At 50.3% G+C, this 17,211-nt stretch overlaps 8 protein-coding genes across 8 annotated transcripts; 3 read left to right on the top strand and 5 right to left on the bottom strand.

Annotated features, from left to right (window-relative positions):
• Positions 1 to 287: 287 nt before the first annotated feature.
• Positions 288 to 1,503, top strand: ASPACDRAFT_53291 (RTA1 domain-containing protein; the record flags this gene model as incomplete). The annotated part of the gene is made up of 5 exons (XM_020202729.1): positions 288 to 450; positions 520 to 542; positions 616 to 841; positions 923 to 1,295; positions 1,476 to 1,503. The coding sequence occupies 5 exons, from the start codon at positions 288 to 290 to the stop codon at positions 1,501 to 1,503; spliced, it is 813 nt and encodes a 270-aa protein (XP_020054724.1).
• Positions 1,504 to 1,567: 64 nt separating this feature from the next.
• ASPACDRAFT_1857673 (uncharacterized protein) lies at positions 1,568 to 2,674 on the bottom strand (the record flags this gene model as incomplete). Its single annotated transcript, XM_020197564.1, has 2 exons — positions 1,568 to 1,989; positions 2,272 to 2,674. The coding sequence occupies 2 exons, from the start codon at positions 2,672 to 2,674 to the stop codon at positions 1,568 to 1,570; spliced, it is 825 nt and encodes a 274-aa protein (XP_020054723.1).
• A 1,115-nt stretch (positions 2,675 to 3,789) lies between these two features.
• ASPACDRAFT_44885 (MARVEL domain-containing protein) lies at positions 3,790 to 4,487 on the bottom strand (the record flags this gene model as incomplete). The annotated part of the gene is made up of 4 exons (XM_020201504.1): positions 3,790 to 3,925; positions 3,982 to 4,107; positions 4,171 to 4,283; positions 4,341 to 4,487. 4 exons carry the CDS (start codon positions 4,485 to 4,487, stop codon positions 3,790 to 3,792), a joined length of 522 nt encoding a protein of 173 aa, XP_020054722.1.
• A 1,094-nt stretch (positions 4,488 to 5,581) lies between these two features.
• Positions 5,582 to 7,319, bottom strand: ASPACDRAFT_122190 (uncharacterized protein). The gene is made up of 5 exons (XM_020196506.1): positions 6,927 to 7,319; positions 6,533 to 6,870; positions 6,160 to 6,476; positions 5,868 to 6,114; positions 5,582 to 5,817 (listed from the first exon to the last, which is right to left on the bottom strand). Exons 1-5 carry the CDS (start codon positions 7,229 to 7,231, stop codon positions 5,639 to 5,641), a joined length of 1,386 nt encoding a protein of 461 aa, XP_020054721.1. The 5' UTR covers positions 7,232 to 7,319; the 3' UTR covers positions 5,582 to 5,638.
• Positions 7,320 to 7,851: 532 nt separating this feature from the next.
• On the bottom strand, positions 7,852 to 8,616 carry ASPACDRAFT_44883 (uncharacterized protein; the record flags this gene model as incomplete). The annotated part of the gene is made up of 1 exon (XM_020201503.1): positions 7,852 to 8,616. The coding sequence occupies one exon, from the start codon at positions 8,614 to 8,616 to the stop codon at positions 7,852 to 7,854; it is 765 nt and encodes a 254-aa protein (XP_020054720.1).
• A 2,720-nt stretch (positions 8,617 to 11,336) lies between these two features.
• Positions 11,337 to 13,055, top strand: ASPACDRAFT_44881 (sugar porter family MFS transporter; the record flags this gene model as incomplete). Its single annotated transcript, XM_020201502.1, has 4 exons — positions 11,337 to 11,433; positions 11,484 to 11,871; positions 11,928 to 12,709; positions 12,781 to 13,055. The coding sequence occupies 4 exons, from the start codon at positions 11,337 to 11,339 to the stop codon at positions 13,053 to 13,055; spliced, it is 1,542 nt and encodes a 513-aa protein (XP_020054719.1).
• ASPACDRAFT_79845 (uncharacterized protein) lies at positions 13,056 to 13,833 on the bottom strand. Its single transcript, XM_020205510.1, has 3 exons — positions 13,696 to 13,833; positions 13,477 to 13,589; positions 13,056 to 13,399 (listed from the first exon to the last, which is right to left on the bottom strand). The coding sequence occupies exons 1-3, from the start codon at positions 13,811 to 13,813 to the stop codon at positions 13,283 to 13,285; spliced, it is 348 nt and encodes a 115-aa protein (XP_020054718.1). The 5' UTR covers positions 13,814 to 13,833; the 3' UTR covers positions 13,056 to 13,282.
• A 1,707-nt stretch (positions 13,834 to 15,540) lies between these two features.
• Positions 15,541 to 16,286, top strand: ASPACDRAFT_122188 (uncharacterized protein). Its single transcript, XM_020196505.1, has 2 exons — positions 15,541 to 15,854; positions 15,940 to 16,286. Exons 1-2 carry the CDS (start codon positions 15,550 to 15,552, stop codon positions 16,082 to 16,084), a joined length of 450 nt encoding a protein of 149 aa, XP_020054717.1. The 5' UTR covers positions 15,541 to 15,549; the 3' UTR covers positions 16,085 to 16,286.
• Positions 16,287 to 17,211: the final 925 nt, after the last annotated feature.

Below are 17,211 nucleotides of genomic sequence, written 5' to 3'. Positions count from 1 at the left end.
GTTGAATTACGTTGTCCACCCGCTTACATAGGCGGCTGTCATTGCGAATTCCTCATGAGCGAAGTGCCATAGGTAGTTGGCTATAGCAAGGCATGGATTTGCTAGGTCGATCTAGCTTGAGACCCCCCCCTTGTCTACTGTCCGGCTGGGTTCCAGTGGAGACGATGACGCGGAATCCCGAAGCCGAGCTCTGTATAAATGGACGCTTGGGACAATGTGTTTGCTTTCCATTAAGGAGAGTAGCCGATTTACACTATTGAGCCGATCAGTATGCTCCCTCTTCCGTCATGACTCTCAAAGTCGAGTATATGGGAGAGTACAACTATGTACCCTCCGTTGCGGCCGCGTCCGTCTTTGCTGTCCTTTTCGCAGCAACGACATTTTACCACACCTTTCAACTGTCTCGAACAAGGACCTGGTTCTTCATTGCCTTCACGACTGGCGGCTACTGTATGTATGCACGATCAATTATGTTCCCCCGAGCGGTCGTCGCTGATACAAGGACCGGGAGATGAGTAGTTGAGGTGGCGGGATACATTGCGGTCAGTCTCCATCCCTCATGCTTTCATCTCACATTGATCTCAGGAGAGCAAATCATAATGTCGCTAGGTATAGAGGGCTATCTCAGGTAGCCAATATCCCAACTACAAGCTGGGCCCAATAGCGGTCCAGACGATCCTCATCCTCATCGCGCCCTCCCTCTTCGCCGCCAGCATCTACATGACCCTCGGTCGCATCATCATCATAACAGGGGGCGAGCAATTCTGCATTGTGCGGCGCTCGTGGTTGACCAAGCTCTTCGTCTTGGGAGACATTATAGCCTTTCTCACACAAGCTGGAGGTAAAAGCTCCTCCTTTCCCTTCGTTCTTTCCCTTCCAGCGAGGTTACTAACTCAACACACAATCCCCGCCCGACCAACAGGCGCATCAATCCTTGTCCAGCAGAAAGCCAGCAGTTTCTCCACCGGCGAGACGATCATCAAGATCGGCCTCATCATCCAGATCATCTTCTTCGGTCTCTTCATCCTAACCAGCGTGCTCTTCCACGTGCGACTGGTCAAATCCGGGTTTGCGGAGCGGTACAAGAGAACTGTGCCGTGGAGACGACACATGCACGCGCTCTACATCGGCAGCGTCTTTATCTTCATCCGGTGCATCTTCCGTCTGATCGAGTACGACCAGGGGAAGACGGGCACGCTGTTGCAGCACGAGTACTGGGTGTATATCTTTGATGCGGCGATGATGCTGATCGTTATGGCGGTGTTCAATTGGGTCTATCCATCGGAGGTCAAGGAGCTCTTGAAGGGGACTTATAGATGCGGGTCGGGGACAGAGTTGCCGTTGCATGAGTGATTAATCTGCGAATGCGCAGAAGGTGTGGGGAGGAAATTGCACATACGTCTCAGTGGCACGGTGTGTGGGCCAGCAGTAGGACTGGGAAACATGTAATGTGTATTTACTACACTAGTATGTAGACTTAAGAATCAAGATCACTGCTCGTAACAGTTCTGGGCATGAGAAGAAGATCACAGTACTTCGATATTGCAAAGTAAATTCGGATCAGAGCTCAGCTGAGAAACCTACGAAGCTCTGGTCTCCTTTCTGCGAGACAGCCGGCGGGAACGGTGACAGAGGGACGCAGGTACGGTAGCAACGCGCCGATGGCGACGTTCATCAGCAACCCGCAGATCGGGGCGGGGAGGAAGTACAGCGAGAAGGTCAGGGCGGAGACGTCGCGAACGTCTTGGAGGTATAATGCTGTGAGTTGTTCGCCGGCGTTCAAGGTGCCCCAGAGGAGGAAGACGGTGATGCAGATGCTCGTGAAGGGGAGGTTGGTCCAGAGCGTGTTGTGGATCAAGGCCGGACGATTGCGGCGGGTTTGGCGGTGCATCCAGTAGATAAAAGCTGGGATGAGCAGGGTGGCGATGCAGAGCAACAATATGTTGAGTGGGGAGGCGAAGGTAGTAGACTCATCAGTGCCGCTTGTTGCTACGGCGAGTTCGTAAGACAAGAGCGCAAGGCTGATGCTGATGAGCAGGGCGCCGACCTAGTCGACTTCCTGGGCGAGCCGTGTGAGCGTGGGTTTTCCCAAGGAGGTGTCGGTGGGGGTGGGTGAAGCCCAAAGAGCGAGAGCCAGGACGGCGCCGTTAAGAAGGGCGGTCGCGTGGAATCCTCAGCGCCAGCCGACAGTGTCGGAGAAGATGCCCCCCAATGCTAGACCGAGGCCGAAGCCGACCGCCTAGCCCCCACCCATTGCAGCGAAGGCCATACTGCGTCGACGCGGATTCTGATTGGCGGGGAAGACGTTAGCAGTGACACCAACCGCCCCGGGGAGGCAAAAGGAGACGGCGATTCCTGCGACAACGCGCAGGGCGATCAATTGTGTGGAGATGCGGGCGAGGCCAGCTCCTACCGCACTAGCTGTTTGTATTAAGCCTCCCAGTAAGCACGCGCGGCGGCAGCCGAGAATGTCAGTGGCAGCCCCGAAAGGGAGGAGAGTACAACCATATGCGAGGGCAAAGGCCGAGGTAGGCCACAGCTGGAGGGCAGCTGGGATCTGTAGCTCGGTCGAGATGGTCGGAATGCATACTGTCAACAGGCCTGCGAGCAGATTGCCAAGGCCGGTGATGCAGGTAATGCAGGTGATGATCGCCACCATTCGGCTCGTAGACATATCTTCCCGTGTTCATGTTGTTCGAATTGTTGTGGAAAGGCAAACGTTGCATGATCCGACTCAGGATTTGAAAATGCGCCAGATCGGGTTCCACTGCTGATGTTATCTCGCGTGGCCATTGTTGAGGGGATATAACTTCGCACAGAAGACGAAGGCTCTGCAGCCTGAGAACTTTTGTGCATAGCTCGTGTCAAAAATTCCTTTCGAGTCGAAGTATCTTGATCGAGCTGGAGAGACTTGCTATAAGAAACCGAAAAATTTATAAAACTCTATGTGGCTAGCTTGGCGGGATACGGGAGGAAATCCCGCTCGGCCTCCACTGCGGACCCTACACATACTATGCGTAAGTAGGTAGGGTGCGGGCGCCCCTGGATACATCCCTAGCGCATTTTTTTACTAAGGTGAATTGTGATAATAAGCGAGGTCCCATGCAGGAAGAAGTCCAATCAAGAAATCCACCTATGTACATTACAACTAGTTAAGAGTTAATGATCCTCATGATTTACTTCGTTGAATCGACACGACAATGCGTGGAGACAATGTTAGATAGAACCTGGACTAATAGTATCGGCCCTGATGGTAGTACTGGTTTTGATTCCAGTCCCGTCTATCACGGGAAGTCAAAACGATGAACCTATTATGCGTTAGCGAGATGGTTGCAGAACAACGATATCTACCGGGCGGTGTTACAATGCATGGATTATGCCCGGAATGTCACCGAGCAGAGTCAGGACGATATTAATGCAGAGATCGGGTCCACATCCCCGCTTCAACAAGACTGCGAGAGGGGGAATGAAAATGGCTAGTATGACAAGGCAGACGTCTCTGCAGCGGCAAGCATAGTTAGTCACGTGGCCACCGTTCGGGCATATTCGTGGCAAACTCACGAAGCTGTGGCTGGCATGACGGCGATAGCACACAGGACAGAGTTAAATTAAATATAATATATGTTGCGTGTGCAATATTTTCGAGTTACATATTAATGACACGGACGACGTAGCTGTCTTATACATAGAATCAAAAAGTGCGCATCCGGAAACTGACATCATAGACTCAAACGGCCCGTATAACCAGAACCGAGCAATCCCGAGACAGGCACCGCACTCACTACGAAACTACATCACCCCGGCATTCGCCAGGTTCTGGCCCAACTGATCCTCGCGCCCCCGTTCCTGCATCGGGGCTGAGATCTTTGGCTTTGCCCAGTAGATGTATCCTATATCGAGACCGAGTGCCACCAGAGCACAGAAACTAGACAGGTCAGCATCTTATGGGAAGTGTTCACCGTACCATCCAGAATGGCTTACAATGCGATGAAGCTAAATGCCTCTGCGGCATATTTTCGGCTGCAAGCCGTCAACCCATTCCACAGAATGACACGGCAGCTCACAGCGTTGAAGTTCTGCGCCAAAAACACAAAGGCAACGAGCCATCTGCAACACCACGCGTCAGAACATTTCCAGGCATTTCCACACCTACGTGGTAATACTACTTACAAGTAGGACATCACTCCGTCAGTGATCAGTATCGGCCAGATGTGCCATCTCTGGCGCTTGATCATACAGCTGAAAAGAAGCGCCGCAGAGGCGACAACGAGGCTAAGGACAGACTGGACTCGTGTCAGCACGGCAGTGTTTCGAGTTCCAGAACAGCAACGACGGCTTACAATAACCAAACTATAAATGACCGTAAGATTTTTCGTCTCCTGCACAGCCCAAGCAGTGATTCCAAGGACGATCACGGAGCTGATGAACTGGATTACTCGAGGAAAGTAGGACACTAAGCCCAGAGGATGGTTGAAAAGACTCTCCATGATGAAGCTTTACAAGCACAGATTTGCTCGCAGATCGTGGATCTAGCCAAGGCGTTCGGGGAGTTTAGTGTTGTTATAAAGTGTAAGGGTGGAGCGGAGGGCACTGAAGATCTGCTTCCCCGCAATTTCTTTATTTCGAAAGTCCATGATCTCATTACCCGAGGCCAGGTTGGTACAGCGTCTCACAGGGGATACCAACTATCCGGAGATTCCAAGGGAATACGATAAGTGGCTCGATGAAATCACCACTTGAAAGGAACAGTCAAGCGATGCTGAGTCAGAAGGGGCTGGATTTGGCTCGGCTGGCGGTATTGTTACCACTGCTGACCCATCCCGCCTGCGGTTTCAGTCAGCCGTGCTACCACAACCCGTGGTAGTTTAAAGCTTTTCCATGGATCACGATCGTCAAGTACAGTACCATCTCAATCCCAGGTATAGTTTGTAGACCTATCCCCATAGAACTATCCCATGCATTTGAGTGTCCTTTTGCATGTGGTTGACGATTCTGAAGCTTGTTGTTGTCTATCTCTCACTACACGATGGTCACAACCATGGGCGGAAGTCGATACTCTCGCTAAGGTATGAAGGGCAACAGTCTCCATACTGAAGCATAGAAGCTCGGGTTAAAACCATCACCGCCTTTCTCTTTCATATCGCCGCTTGCGTGACTAAGAATGTCATGGTCCACGCACAATGCTATGGTGAGTATGAAGGCCGATGCCATGGCCCGTCAAGTCCGTAATCAACGTCGTGAGGGTATCTAACAGGCTATGATGTCGAACCCTCATTGGTAAAAACAAAAAAGAGAAGTGAAGTAAAGAAAAAAGAAACAAAAGAAAAAAGGTTGACCATCATGTTTCACTTCGTAACATACCCAGCCAGAATGCCATGGTTACATACATACCGAGAAGCATGGGAAGAGGAGTCGGCCACTGATATCCTTGTATGGGTCAACAACCATGTCGCTTGACTCTCCTGCAATTTTCTCCCCGAGGTCGAATCAAGCTGGTTGACCATGTCTCGCACCTTTGATGAAAATACAGCACTTACCGTGAATTTAGATCCAGTTATCTTCGGTGGTTAGTCTATAATAGAGAGAGAAGTATGTTCAGTGTCTAACTCCGCTAATAGTACAGGAGAAGGGGTAAGCTTCAGTCATCTTGAAGGGCGGGGTGCTCAGCCAGCTCAGCAGCCGTTGATCTCTCCGTTGGATCCCACACAAGCATCTTCCCGGTCAAATCCAGAAAGTTCTCTTTGTCTTTACCGTCAAGCAGGGAAAGCGTATCCGCGAGCTTGCGCTCGGGAATTAGGTCCGGATACAGGAACTTGCCTGTCTTGCAATTAGCAATATACTTTATTCGAAATGAGGGAGATAGCTACCTTCATCATCAAAGAAGGGACCATCAAACAAGTCTTCGACCGTGTCACATAGTTTCCCATTACAACCTGTCATTCTTATTTTTGGAGACCACCTTTGATTCGACATTTCCCGGGCTCTTGCAAGCATTTCTGGAGGAGGGGTTCCGAACAAGGCGATCATCTCCGCTAGGTGCGACCTAGCATTATAGTATCCTTGAGCATCGTATACCTGTGTGTACAGGTTACTACCTTGGAGAAGGTTCCAAAGCTGCAAAGTATTAGCAGTTAACACATTGAAGGAACATCAACGCACTAGTATCCCCATATTCCAGACATCTGCGCCCGTGTTCCAGCCACAGCCAAGAATTACCTCGGGCGCCCGGTAGTGATGCGGTTGAATCGGCCAAATGCATTTGGCATCGGGATTGAGCTTGATTGCCGACCCGAAATCCACAATCTTGGGGATATTTCTGACTTTTCTCAGCGGCCCAAATTCATTATGGCAGAGGTAAACATATCGACCGGCGTAGTCAATCTTGTAGTCCATGGGCATCTGGAGTTGCAATGCGGTAAACTCATCCAAGACCGATGGGTCCTCGAAGGTCATCATGATGTTGTCGAGTTTGAGATCTAGGGAACATCTTATCAGCTTCAAATCAGGTAAGCAGATGTTCATCGATTCGTACCTGTATGTACCATCCGACAAACGCGATGAAGGTAATCCAGCCCAACAAGTAGCATTCTGATGTATAGCTTCATCAATGAGAGAGGTATCCGAGCATCGACAAAACGCCATCGAAAGTCACGCATCGATTCCCGCATAGCCTCGTATACCAAGCACAGATGCTTACCCGCTTTACTCTCAATGACAAAAGACTCCAGTGCCGTGCGAAGAAATATTCGACCTTCTTGCATCGCGTCGCTTGGCGGGATGTGTCTTTCGACGGTACATTCGTGTTCCTCTGCGTCGCAATTAGTGTTGCCGATCTTGAGCGCGACGACTGTCTCTTGTTGCCATCTGTATCTGCATCGCGCCTAGCATTAGTGTAACACTTTACAAATGTATCGACAGGAAACTACCCTCTCATATCCCGCGCTAACCATACGGTCGAGGCCATTCCCCAACCGAGCTTAGTAACGAGTTGGTAGCGGTCGGCAAGTATCTCGCCCGGTTTGGCGGGATAGTAATCTTCGGACCTGTAGCCAGGGAATTCTGCCTCTTCGACAGGTTCATCGCGCAATAAAGGGTTCTGTGAATGAGGAATGATAAGAGGCTTCCTCCGGAGGAACGAGAGGTTGCGCGTGCATAGATGGGTAACGGGTGTTGTCTTGTGCAACCTCTTGCAGATGGACAGGGGATCGGCTGACCGTCGAAGGCTAGCCATGGTTGTGGGTGATTTACCCCCAGGCAGGGTATATCACGAGGCAGACGATTCGCGCCTGCACAAAAAGGTTTGGGGTCTGAAAAAAAAAGCTTTAGTGGTGATAAATGCTCGTAGTCAGACAGTGGTACTTGGTGCACTGCCTTCAACTCCTGGAAGATTGTTTGTCACTCGACGTGGATTGTATGTAAACATCACGTGATCCACGGGCTGTCATTGGCTGCGCCTCAGGTATACGCATTTGCGAGCGACTATTTGCATGTTACCAACCTGAATTCATCCCGGCTAGAATGCATTCAGATAGAAAAAATCGTCTATCTTCTTCAGATAGCTATGTGTGGTTCTTGTATACCTCAAATGACACAAGACCTACGTGACTAAAGGTTACGAAGACTAGTACGGCCGGGAGAATGTGCCTAGTAAGGAAACTTTCGAGGTAAGCCTGAGCTTTAGCAGAGAGCTCCGCACTTTAGATACATAAAAGCAAGAGTCGTCATACAGCCGACCAGTAGCACATCAATTTCCACCAAGAAGCATCGTTTTAACCATCCAATCCACTTCTCCAAAGACTCAAGGTCCAAGAATCCAAGCAAAAGAGATAGTTGGCACGATGACAAAGGCTTCTAGACTTTCACCCATCCGGGCTCCTCGCCATCATAGTTGTAACCATCGTTGAGAATCTGGAGATCTTCAATCATCTCCTGAAAGTTGTCCAACGAAGCGATGGATCTTTCGAACTTGGCAGCCTCGTCCTTGGGATAGAAACCCTTCGCCTCATCCCGAAGCAAATGCAAAGTAGCCATTCCAATCCGATCAAACGCCTTTGAGACATACACAATCATCGCTTCCTTTTTATCCACTCCTGCATCGACCGCGGCGTGATACTCCTTGCAAGCCCGAATGATTTCATTGTTCGCATGTCTGAACTGCGCACGGAATGCTGCAAGGTCAACTTGGCCCTCTGCGATACTCTTGCAATCCACAGTGTTTCCATCGAGAAGGTCTTTGAAAATTCTGACGGCGCGCCCGAGGAGGCATTCGGGAGTCTCGTCCTTGTTCTCCACAAGCTCACAAATTGCCACATCCAAGAAGACAAAGGAAGACTTGGAGTCTACTGCAGTCTTACTCTCGACCAGAGCCTTGCGAATTAGAATGAGTCGTTCGATGGTGACGCCTTCGATGGTCGGGTCCGACTCGGTGATTGTCTGGCGAAGACGCTCCGCGACGGGCACTGGGAGCTCCTTGGGGTTTGAAAGGCCGTTGAGAAGCCATCCCAGAGACCCAAAGGCGGTGCTCTTCACAGATTCGTTGACGCCAGAATGAGCGGTTGTTCCCTCGGTGGCACGCTCATTGCTAGGCACAGCTTTCTGTGACATCGAGTTGTCCATGGTGTTTGTTTCTGCACGTATTCATCAGAGACGTACTGAAATATCAAACCAGAGTGGGATCAACCTTTGTTTTACCGGAGCTCTGGCGGTGTAAATCAAAGATGCAAGTTGATCGATCGATCGGATCTCCGCTTGAAGACGATACTCTGTTAGTCTGAGCTCAGCAATCTGCTTAGAATCCGGGACCTCACCAGTCTTAGCTTCCGAGGAAGACTTCTATCAAGAGATCGATATGTGGGAGTAGTATTTGATTCGAGATGATGATGGATGTGTGCAGACAGCCACAGAGACTCTATCCAGGCACTTGCAGGCTGTCTGATCGAGATCGATGACAAAGAGAGAAAGGTTTCAGGAAGAGAAGAGGTGGTGAGGCGATTTTGACGGGGAACCTTTATAAACTGTTGGAAGGGTACAACAAGTGAATCAACAACTTCAGCCCTCGTCTAAATTTCAGCCTTTTGGATATGTTTGGTGAAGTTCTTTGCGATATGTCTTCTTTCTAATTCGCTTCTGTTCCATCATTTCTTTGAGATAATTTGAACAGACGCGTAACGCGTGCTTTCACGACGTCAGCGTCGATATACAGTCGCTGGTACGTGTGTTCAGCTAGTGAATATCTTCACTACGTCTATCTCTTCAGCTTCTGTTTCTTTTCGTGAATTTTGGATGTAAATTCTGGATATAAAACTGGGCTTCGTCTTTCGTTCGCTCAGAACATCTTCTCAACATCCCACATCCGTGGCTCACAGCATCTCATCTTCGACTATCGTTCCATCTAAGCCCTGGCAAACACACATATCAGCTTCCTCTAGTCGTTACTATTACGGAATGGAGGGAAAGACATCAGATCTCACCAAGTGCTTCGAGGAACTCTATGATGAGATATCCTTCAAGATTAGCGAGATAACTGTAGCATGCACTCATCGCCTGAGAAATCATGTGGTGTCTCGCGATGAGGGTTTGGAGACCGCCATTCGGCAGTGCCAATCTGGGATCCGATTCGGCCTCATGGAAGTGCGCATCCGTCTGGAAAGCCTGGGCGAGCCATGGGCTAGCAATGACTTGGTTGTTCATTGGCAGAACATTATCAATGCAATGAACCATCTCCAGACTACCGATGACCTTGATGCCCTTCTTGCCATCAACGACAATCTTCTCGCGATCTTTCTTGCTCAGAACCCGTCGATGATTGCCAAATTGGAGTTAGAGACCTGAATCTGTCGTATGAATTTTATCCAACACCCTTCTCTCCACACCATAGCTAATCGGATATGATATCATACTCTAGGAGACAAAATCACAAAGCCCTATATTGGAGGGATATTGGTGCCTGGAGGTTGACAGATACTGAGTATTGCAAAGAAGCTTCGTTGTTGCAGAGTTGGATGTCTGTCATACTTGGACTGTTGGAATGAAATCTTCATCACCACGATGTAAGAGAGAATGCCAGTGAGGGTCTTGGACTTTTCAGATTGGATGAACTTGGATACTCGCTTTCTTGATGCTCAGATTGTAATACTTACATGCATCGATGTATGTTCAGTCAATTGGTCTACTCCTCCTTCGGTGGTTCATGCGTAGGAGTAGTTCGGCTAGAGCAATGCCAGAAGATCATGTAAATCTGGCTTGCAGATCACCCTGGCTTATGCTCTTCCAGGTTTCATGCAGCACAAACACCTCGCGGACGTTTTTGCGGTTCCCTTTATTGGTGGCGGGTGGCTACTCTAGGTGACTTTGGGGTAAAGGTTCATGGTCCTGGTAGGTAGTTTAAGGAGTCAAATCATTCAATCGCTTGATCGGCGACTAACACAGGTACATGGAGGCATGTCATGGGGCTGAGCCTTGACAACTTTGCGGTGCGTTCTAGCCCAAACAACTGCTAGAATATATATTGTTCGAACAAGTAGTAATGTGGAGAAGACCTTGACGGGCTAAAGATCATTCTAGCTCATGCTCTCTACGACCGTCTAGAGAATAATTGTCCCATTACGGGAGTGTACCAGAGCGAGCATTGTTAGGCCGGAGCTTAGGTAGAGTATCACCGCACTATGGATTCTAGTGACCACTAAGTCAGATCCGTGTCTGGGTCGTCAATGTAGAGGTTCAAATACTCCATCCAATGGGAGTGCAGGAATTGCATTATGAGTATCGGGCCGACCGGACCGCACGTGACTCGGCCATTCTTGGGCCAAGACCGGGGATTCATCCTGTCTCTCAGAATCTCCACAACCCACTCCACATTGATAGCCTGGATAAACCCGCCTTGAAATGCGAGAATGCGATAAGCTTCCACTTGCTGATACTGTCTTTCATCACAGGAATTGCGCTTATATCTGCTGTAAAATGGAATTCCGAGTCCTTTACCGATGAGGCATTCGGTGAGCTCGAGTGGCCCGTGGCAGCATTACGCCAATGTGTCCGTCCCATGGGGTACCCCGCGTTTCGGAGCGATGATCCACCGACTTGTTGTACCAAACAGGCCAGCCCGCTGCTTATCCTGACTCCGATAGGCAAGCCGACCAACAATGTCCGTTTCCAGTGGATCCCACCCTCTCCTAGTCTCGGGACATTGAAGGGCGAACTTCTGACGATATGCTGCCAAGCCGATGGCTGAGTATTAGATGGACGCCATCCCGCTGAGGCGTGATAGCTTAAAAGATCCTTCGGTTCATCTACCTATCCTACACTTAAGCAAAAGCTCTGCGGTCACCTCACTCAAGATGCGGCTTTGGAAACATGATTTTCGGGGCCGGACCCTGATTTTTGCTATCACCGCAGCCTCATGTCAGGCCTTTCTTCTCCTAGGATATGACCAGGGTTAGTGCCGTTGCTGGAGAGCCATACCTCATGTGCTGAATTGCATCTAGGCGTCATGTCCGGAATCGTGGGAGCCGACAACCGCTTCGCCAAGGATTTCAACAACCCTGATGCTGCCATGCAAGGTGACATTACCGGATTATATGATATTGGCTGCGTCATCGGGTCTATTGTTTGCTACTTTGTGGGCGAGAAGTATGGGCGACGGACTATGCTCTTGACAGGCGCAACAATCATGGTTATTGGTTCTGCTCTGCTTGCTTCATCCTACTCGATAGCACAGCTGCTTGTTGGTCGGATTGTCACTGGTTTCGGCAACGGCATGAACTCGTCTACAGCACCCGTGTTCCAAAGTGAATGCTCACCTGCATCCTATCGAGGTGCTCTCCTGACTCTTCAGGGCACTGTTACCATCCTTGGTGTGGTCATTGCGTACTGGTATGTCGACCTCCTGAGTGACATTAGACGTTTGCTCACATACTGCTCTCTTCCAGGCTCGATTACGGCACCAGCTTCTACACCTCCTCCTTCGAATGGCGCTTCCCACTTGCTTTCCAGGCCATCTTCGCCATTTGTCTCATTCTACAGATAATCGGCCTCCCCGAAACTCCGCGTTGGCTGGTCCAACACGACCGACATGAAGAAGCCCGCGCCGTCATCGCCGCCATCCAAGACACTGACCTCAACGATCCAGCTGTAACTAAAACAATCCTTGACATCCAGGTCGTTCTTGACGAAGAGCAACGGGAAGGGCCTTTCCGCTTTGCGGAGCTCTTCTCATGGGGCGAAGTCCAGAATCTCCGCCGTCTTCTGATCACCATATCCATCGAACTGGGCCAGCAATTCACGGGCTCCAATATGATAAATTACTACGGACCGGTTTTATTCCAAGAAACGATGGGGATGAGCCGCAACCTGTCGATGCTCCTCGGCGGCGGCATGCAGTGCACCTACCTCGTCGGGTCCGCGATTCCGGTGTTTCTGATGGACAGGTTCGGTCGTCGCTCATTGTTGATGATCTGCTCCGCAGGGTTGTGTCTGTGCTTTGTGATGGTCACAATCCTGCTGTCGCTCAACCGCACTGACTGCGCCTACGGCGCGACCGTGTTCATTTTCATTTTCCAGATCTTCTACGGAATTGGCTGGCTGCCTGTGCCGTGGTTCTATCCATCTGAGATCAACACGACGCGGGTTCGAACGCGAATGTCGGCCATTGCGTCTGGGTGGAACTGGATGGCTGTGTTTGCCGTGGTGAAGATCACTCCGATCGCTTTTGGTATGTTCTCTAAGTTCCGCTATGGATGAAGAATCTCGGGTTCACAGCTCACAGCTAACCGTCTGCCGCAGAAAACATTGGCTGGAAAACTTTCATCATCTTCGCTGTGCTCAATGCCGTTTTCATCCCGATGGTCTACTTCTTCTACCCAGAGACCAAAGGAATCGAGCTTGAGGATATTCCTCTGCTCTTTGTCAAGGGAGGGATTACAGGAGGAGTATTCAGCTCCAAGGGTGGCCGGACAGTCATGCCCGGCCAGCATGCCCAGGAAACTCACGTGGACCGGAAAGTGGAGACAGATATGCAGCAGGTTGAGAATGTAGATCACATTCCGCTCGAAGCGTGAGCACCTTCATTGAACTTTAGACACAAACTAGAACTAGAGCTACAGCACGGAAAACATGCTCAAATGAGGACAAAACTGATAGATTGCATACAATTTGTTGAGAAGCGCAAGGCTGTTGCAGTGCAGAAAACCATGTCAACATCGTAAGCCCCCGACCTCAGACCATGCCTTACCTCCTTCTCCAGCCCGGATACCATCTGCGACACCAAGGTTAAGAAAGCGAGAAATCACATCTCATCAATCCTGGGCTCTTCTCGCTCCGGGAATGCGCCATCCGACTTCGCAGCGGCTTTCTGCCCGGTTTTCTTGAGCTCGAACTTGATATCTCCGCGATCGGCTTTGACCTACCGCATGACCGCATCATTATCTATGCCTCCCGCAGCGCGTTCTTTCGTGGACTGATGGCCAAGGTAAAACGTACCGAGGTCTCACTCATCGTAGCCTGCAACTCATCCCACATGCTCTCCTTGGTCTCCTTCTTGTGGATTAGCTTCGGGGGCTCGATGTCGTCCGGGTAGGATGGGGGGATGAACACTGTTGTATCTTTGCGTTAGTATACATTATCATCACTCCTAACGATGTAGAGGAGAATAGAAGATGAGAAGGGACATGAAACAGCTGGACTCGGATCAGGACGTACTCTCCTCGCCTTTGTTGCTGTGCAGTTCTTTGTGGTACGGCCGGATGAGATACGGTCGCAGGAGGAGAGGACGGAAGAAGAGGGTGGACGAGCGGGTGGGTTTGAGGATTGAGCTCATTTTGGGTTGGTTTGTTGTTTGTTGTTTGTGGTGAGTGATGTTTTCGATGGATGGTGTTGTTTGGAGAAACTGAGAGTGTTATTTGCGGATGAGATCCGGGGCTGGTGGGGTTAATATGGGATTCGATGGGGTGGGCGGAAGAACAACAAGGTTCGGTTGGTGATGTCAGGAGAGGCTCATTTGGGGTTGGTGGGTTGGGGCGGTTGTGGTTGAGTTACGGGGGTGGCGAGGGACTCGTGTTACCGCGTTAGGAAGTGTTTGGGTGAGCTTGGTGGTGGTGTAGCGCTCGCAAACGCGTCTTCTGTTTGGGTTGAGATGAGAGGGAGAGGAGTTGCTACTGTTGTTGTTGGAGAAGATAAGCTCTAGTTATGCTGTAGATCTGATTAGATCGGCTGTGGGGTAGGACTTTACAGGAGCACCGGAAATAGCCTATTGCTCTTCTGAGCTATATGACTGGAAGAGATGAATGCTACTCACAGTATTTACATATCTGCTAGCAGCGCTTTGCTTGCAGCTATACCTGCTTACGTTTCACTGCAGCACACACGATCTCTCGCGGCGCATCGGAACTGATCACTGATAGCTTAAGGTCTACTGTACCCCGGACTCTTATGGGACTTTCCGTCTTTGCCGAGACCCGAACAGCTTGAGAATGAAGTCTTGTTGCCAGAAAGCGTCCCTCATCCTTCACCTAGAATGAGAGTCTGCATCATTGGCACACTCCTGGACGACCGAACTGATTCAGTTAGAGTTCAGTCGGCCGTACATTAGTTGTTCACAGAAGAGCCACAATATTCCTTTCATACCGATGAAATAGGCATCGGGCTGTAGGCGTTGTCGTTTTGCTGCAGATTTGACTACGTGATCTGTTGCGAGCTGCTGGCACGACTACTGGAATTTCAAATTGCTTTCCGTCGAATCGTCGCTGTTCACGAGTTTGGCGACAGGCAAAAAGAGGCCGAACATTTGGAGGATCCTTACTTTGCCACGTGATGTTGAGAATGGCATTGAGGAAAGCAGGTGAACCCCGGGAATGTAACTCGACAATGAGCTCGAGCTACCTCATTTGTTTCATCAAGGCATCAAACACGATGATGTCTCTGCTAGCATATCTGCTAAAAGTACCCATGGCTCCGGTCTCACAACTGTCACAAACAGCCAGTCGAACGTCTCCTTGAGCTTGCGTTGTCGCCCTGCAAGGACCTCGCGTCCTCGCATTGATGACGTTGACATTGACCCCCTCGCAGCAAAGTGCAAGCCAAGCGACCGCACGATAACACTCAGCTTGATAGCTTGCAGTGTGACCCGGTGAAAGAAACTGGACTTGAAGTGTGGAGTATAAATAGCATCACGTGTGGGATTGTGTCTCAGTCCTCGTTCATGCGCCGTCGATCTTCCTCCGCGGAGAGAGCCTATCGCCAATTTTCGATTCCCAGCGCTTCAATCACTCCCTACTTGGCGAACAAACTTACGATTTCCAAGACTCTCCACCTGCCTATACAACCCGCGCGACATGTTTCGATCGCATACGAGTCCCTCGTATCCCGCCCGGTCACAGTACACACCGATGCATCCGCCTCTGCATCTGATCGCCCTCCCTCGCGCTTCCTCCGAGCTGCAGTGCAACCCTGGCTGCAAGTATATAAGAGCAGGACCCTGCACCACTTGATCTTTCGCTTCTGTTTCCAGAGCAAGGACCCAACATGTTCAGCTCGATTCAATCCATCAACATTACCATGTTTTACCTCTTTGCTCTCTTTTTGTTTCTGACTCTTGGCAGTGTGTTCTCGTTCTCAACCATTGACCTCCTATATCTCGCTCTGAATACTAACAAGACGAACAGAAACTCAGACAACTACATTCGCGACAAGCACCATCCCACCGCCACCATCCACAACGACCACACCTCCAACCCCCTGCGGGACCTTTCCCTCCTGCCCAGAGTCCCAAACCTGCACAACCGCCGTCTTCTTCACCCCGACCGCCTCCTATACAACCACTGTCACCTGCGTGCCGAAGCCAACCTGCCTAGGCGTTTACGGTGAGTCCAACCCCAATCCCAATTCCTGTCTCTTTTCTTCAGTTTCTACAGCTCAGCGGCTAATTCGAACACTCGGAGACAACAGAGGTATGCTCCTTCGGAAGCGGACTCAGCTGCTGTTCCGGGTACTGTGCTGCCAGCCACTGTCGGAATACCGATCCCAACTGGCCGTACTGTCAGGAAGATATGGGGGTCTGTCGCGGGGATGCGGATTGTTGCTACGGGAATAAGTGCGTGGCTGGGATCTGTATGCGAGGCGTGTGATAGCGATTGCCTTTAGAAGTGGTTTCGAACGGTAATGTAGTGATAGGAAGGAGAAAGCAATGTGGGATGGGCTGCGATGGGATAGGGGGTTTGGTTGATGCTTTGATGAGGTGATGAAAAAGTGGGTACTGGGTTCTTATGACTTTTATGATAATGATAGCGCTGCAGATCTTCTGCAAGTTTCATTCAAAAAAGAAGTATAATTTACTATTCCGATTCAGGGCAAGACATTGCCTCGGGCTGGTAGTAGGCCAAGCAGAGTGGGCTTTGCTTAATAAAGCCAAGCTCTTTTACTCTCCAGGCTCCCTGTGTTCTACTCACCGGTGAGGATAGTTGCGAGTACTTTTGCAGATGTCTCTAGTACCTGTAGAGCTGAAAAAGAGTGTCAATCAGGGGGTATGTCCAAGCTACGTGCATATTGCAGGGGTACCGCGGAGGAACGGAAGACGAAGATCTTGACCTATGTTTAGACTGGCGTAAAAGAGTGTCTGAGAAGACAGCCATCTGCCAAGAAACCTCAAGCTACTTGAAGAAACCAGTAGCACCCTGCTACAAGGCGAAGCCTAGCACCGTGTCAGAAAACATGGTCAACACAATTACGATTTTGGAGGGTCTCAATTGCCTACCCGCAGATCTTCGCTACCTGTCTTTGGCTCTACGAGCCGTGTCTCGGACGATCTTCCCCCGTCACCGTGTAATCTAAATCAATAACCTCGACCAAGCATAATTGACGATCAGTCAAGCTCCCCTGAACCCCACAAGCTACCAGAACTAAGAACCGAGGTACAGACACTCATACTTATACATCCATACTCAGAACAGTCCTCTTGCCCTACCCCAACGCTAGACTAGCAACCCAGCATCCCCGCCCCGCGCGCCAACACCGCCGATCATCCCACCAAGTGGGGAAAGACCCGTTCCGCCGGACAATCACAGCTCAAGAAAAACAATTCCAGAAAAGTCGCCGTTGAGAGATCCACCGTCCCCCAAACCCCGACGCCGTCGCTCACAAACGGGGGGAAATTGAGTTGGGGCAAACGTGATCGATCTTGTTTCGATACAGCATATCGTGGTTTACCTTCCGTGGATTCCA

Source organism: Aspergillus aculeatus, assembly GCF_001890905.1.
Source record: "Aspergillus aculeatus ATCC 16872 unplaced genomic scaffold ASPACscaffold_11, whole genome shotgun sequence".
Lineage (NCBI taxonomy): Eukaryota > Fungi > Ascomycota > Eurotiomycetes > Eurotiales > Aspergillaceae > Aspergillus > Aspergillus aculeatus.
Note: the sequence above shows the minus strand (reverse complement) of the source record. Positions and strands in the feature narration are given on the sequence as shown.